The 3,130-nt window shown below is 59.0% G+C and overlaps 1 protein-coding gene across 1 annotated transcript in view; it reads left to right on the forward strand.

Moving 5' to 3' along the window:
• The window catches only part of LOC102493296 (calcineurin-binding protein cabin-1), a 100,871-nt gene that overhangs the window by 64,648 nt on the left and 33,093 nt on the right, over nucleotides 1–3,130 (forward strand). The window contains exons 23-24 of the mRNA XM_006157182.3: nucleotides 326–587; nucleotides 3,011–3,127. Of these exons, the coding sequence (XP_006157244.1) occupies nucleotides 326–587; nucleotides 3,011–3,127 (379 nt within the window). The remainder of the gene's footprint in view (nucleotides 1–325; nucleotides 588–3,010; nucleotides 3,128–3,130) is intronic.

The raw sequence follows: 3,130 nt of genomic DNA on the forward strand, positions 1-3,130 counted from the left end.
GTGTAGGTAACCCCTCGGAGCTGGGAACCAAGCCCACGAGCCCATCCAGCAGGGCCGCTACGGACTGCCGTAGGCGCTGGGTGACTTAGCCTGCATTCTGCCTCAGCGCCCACAGCAGTTCTGAGCCAGGACAAAATGGGCTAGGGCCCGAGGGCGGGCCAGGTGACTGTTTGTGGCAGGAGATGGCAGGTCATGGTCATTGCGAATGCAGAGGGGCTCTAAGGCCTGGTATGTGAGGTGTGTTTTCATCCACGTGCCTACCAGTCTGTCTGCCGTGCCCCTGGGGCAGTGGTGTTTTTACCTAGCGCTTTTATTGCCATCACAGGTTCGATTCCTGGGCAGGCATGGCCCTGGCCCGGGCCAGCCGCATTCAGGACAAGCTCAACTCCAACGAGCTGAAGAGCGACGGGCCCATCTGGAAGCATGCCACGCCCGTCCTGAACTGCTTCCGGCGGGCCCTGGAGATTGACAGCTCCAACCTGTCCCTGTGGATCGAGTACGGCACCATGTCCTACGCCCTGCACTCGTTCGCCTCCCGCCAGCTGAAGCAATGGCGGGCAGAGCTGCCACCCGAGCTCGTGCAGCAGGTAAGGGGCACCGTGGAGGGCCTGCTGTCCTCTCCTGCCCAGTGCCTTCGGCTTAGCTCTGGTCTGCCGGCCCATCGTTCTCCCGCCACACCCACGCTGGGAGCTCACAGGTGCCTCTCCTGAGGCTCAGGCTGCTCCCGGTCTTCGGGCACCTAGTTCAGGGCAGGCAGGCTCAGGGCCCGGCTGTGACCCACTGGTCAGCCATCAGTCGGAGGGTACTGAGAGATAGGGGAGGGGCGTCGGCCCCTAGAAGGCGCTGTCTCTTCCCCGTTCCCAAGGGGGCTTTCCCTAGTGCAGGGATTCTGGGTCTAGCCCTGGGACACCTTGGGCTCCTTGTAATGGAAATGAGAAAGCCCCAGCGACACATTCAGACTAGCACGGCTGTCAGATGCCACGGCTCAGGTCTCAGGTCCCCAGGAGAGCAGAGTGCCAGAGGGGCCTGCTAGTCCGGCAGGTGGCAGTAGGCCTCAGGTTTCGCAGTGGTCACCTGTGATCAGCACCCAAACAAGACGGCGGCGCTGGTAACACTGCCATGGGACTATGGGCGACCAAGTGCGAGCCTGCCCGTAGCTGTGCACTGTTAGTTTCCGAAGGCCCTGTCTTCAGGGTGGGCCTCTGTCATGGTGTCTGGGGCCCATGGCCCCTGAGACCCTGCGGAGCCGAACTCAGCCTCCTGAGCCCTTGAACTCTCCCTTGGCCTGCAAGCCTCTGGCCTCCTGAGCGCAGTGGCAGGTGCCCAGCTTTGCCAAAGCAGTGCCAGCTCTTTATCACTTTCTTTTGATTATAAAGGGATGTGTTGGGGCCAGCAGGTCTCATAGTGGTTAACATGCTGGACTCCCACATGGCCGACCATGGTTCAAGTCCTGGACCTGGCAGCTTGAAAATCATGCCAGGGGCATATAAGTGTGCGCCCGAAATCTTAGGAGAAGGGATCGTGGCGTGGCCATCCCCCCGGCGGGTGATTTCTCACATTCCCCCGCACTGTCTCCATCTCTCTCTGGAGAGCACACACACCCTATGACAAAAATCTTTAAAAAAAAAAAAAAAAGTAAAAGTGAAAATTCAGCGATGTTGCAAAGCATAAGGAAGAATGTAGCAGTGACGCAGTGTCACCCCCAGATGGCCACTCTCACAACCTGGGTCCATCCCTACCCGCCCGCGCAGTACAGGGAAGGGGCTGCTGCTTGAGGGAGGTCTGTGCTGGCAGGCGTAGGGATCTGTCTGGAACGAGACTAAATGATCAGCCGGCAGCAAGGAAGAGGTGGCTTTGGGCCTTTGTCTTGGAAACAGTTAAGAATAATGAAAATAACTCCTGAGCCTCCTATCACTAGACCTTTGGTGGCCGTTGACAGTATGTGCCAGTTCTTTAAGTGAACAGAGAATGTTCAGTTTGTTTTATTTTGAGGGACCTTCATTTTCCAGGGTCGCACCCTGAAAGGGAATGGGGCAGAGAGGTGCTGGCATAACCTCGTCTTAAATGTCACCTCTTTTAAAAACGACTCTTCAGTTATGTGAGGGACACAGTCTTCTTAAACTACAATATTGAAAACAGAACTCACAGGCAGCAGGGCGTGTAGTAGTTAAGGCACTAGGGTCCCGTGCGACTGACTATGGTTTGAGTCCTAGACCCTCTGTCCGGGGTGTCGCCCTCCTTCAGACTGAGTGGTGCCTGGAGGCACCAGCTACAAATGCAGATGCCCAGTTAGTGGGTCTTAGATGAAGCTCGGGAACCTGCCCTCAGCAGGCACCCTAGAGCCAGCCTGTGGCCCGTGGTTAAAGCAACTGAATCCTACACTGCTCACCACGCGGATTGAGTCTCGGACCTGACGGCTTGAAAAGCGAGCCCCCCCCTAGGCTTCCCTCACAGGGTGGAGGAGAGAGGGGAGTCTGCGTGTGTCCTAGGGTAGTGCCCTCTCCAGTGCTGGGTGCATCCCGCCCCGGTGCTGTGGACCTGAGTGCCGAGTGAGTGTCCTCTGCGGCTCTTCCCCACTTAGTGAGCGGACAGGACAGGCGCCGACTGTGCAGTGCAGACCCGTCCCCGAGCCCAGCCCCTGCTCATGGTCCCTCCTAGGCACAGGGCCTCGTGACGGCCACACAGGTCATAGTTGGGCCCCAGCAGAGGGGCCAGTGGGCACTCTATAAACGGAATCGTGTTAGACGCTGCGGGGCGAAGTAGAAGAGAGGACCCTGGGGTTGACATGAGGTGACCTGATTTAAGCCCAGCTCCGATGAGCGGGTCTCCCGGCCTCTGTACGTCAGTGTCGCCAGCTGTGAAATGGTGACAGCAGTTCCGCGTCTCGGGGTTGTCGAGAGGCCCCCAAACGTGCCGACGCATCGGTGGGCCCCGTCCAGTGTAGGAGCACCATGCTCGGGCAGCTCCAGGCCCCGCGCCTCAGGCCGCCTGGTCTCATGGTCTGTTACAGATGGAGAGCCGGCGCGACAGCATGCTGGAGACAGCCAGGCACTGTTTCACGTCGGCGGCCGGCTGCGAGGGAGACGGCGACGAGGAGGAGTGGCTCATCCACTACATGCTGGGCAAGGTG

Source organism: Tupaia chinensis, unplaced genomic scaffold (assembly GCF_000334495.1).
Source record: "Tupaia chinensis unplaced genomic scaffold, TupChi_1.0 Scaffold000531_1, whole genome shotgun sequence".
Classification (NCBI taxonomy): Eukaryota; Metazoa; Chordata; class Mammalia; order Scandentia; family Tupaiidae; genus Tupaia; species Tupaia belangeri.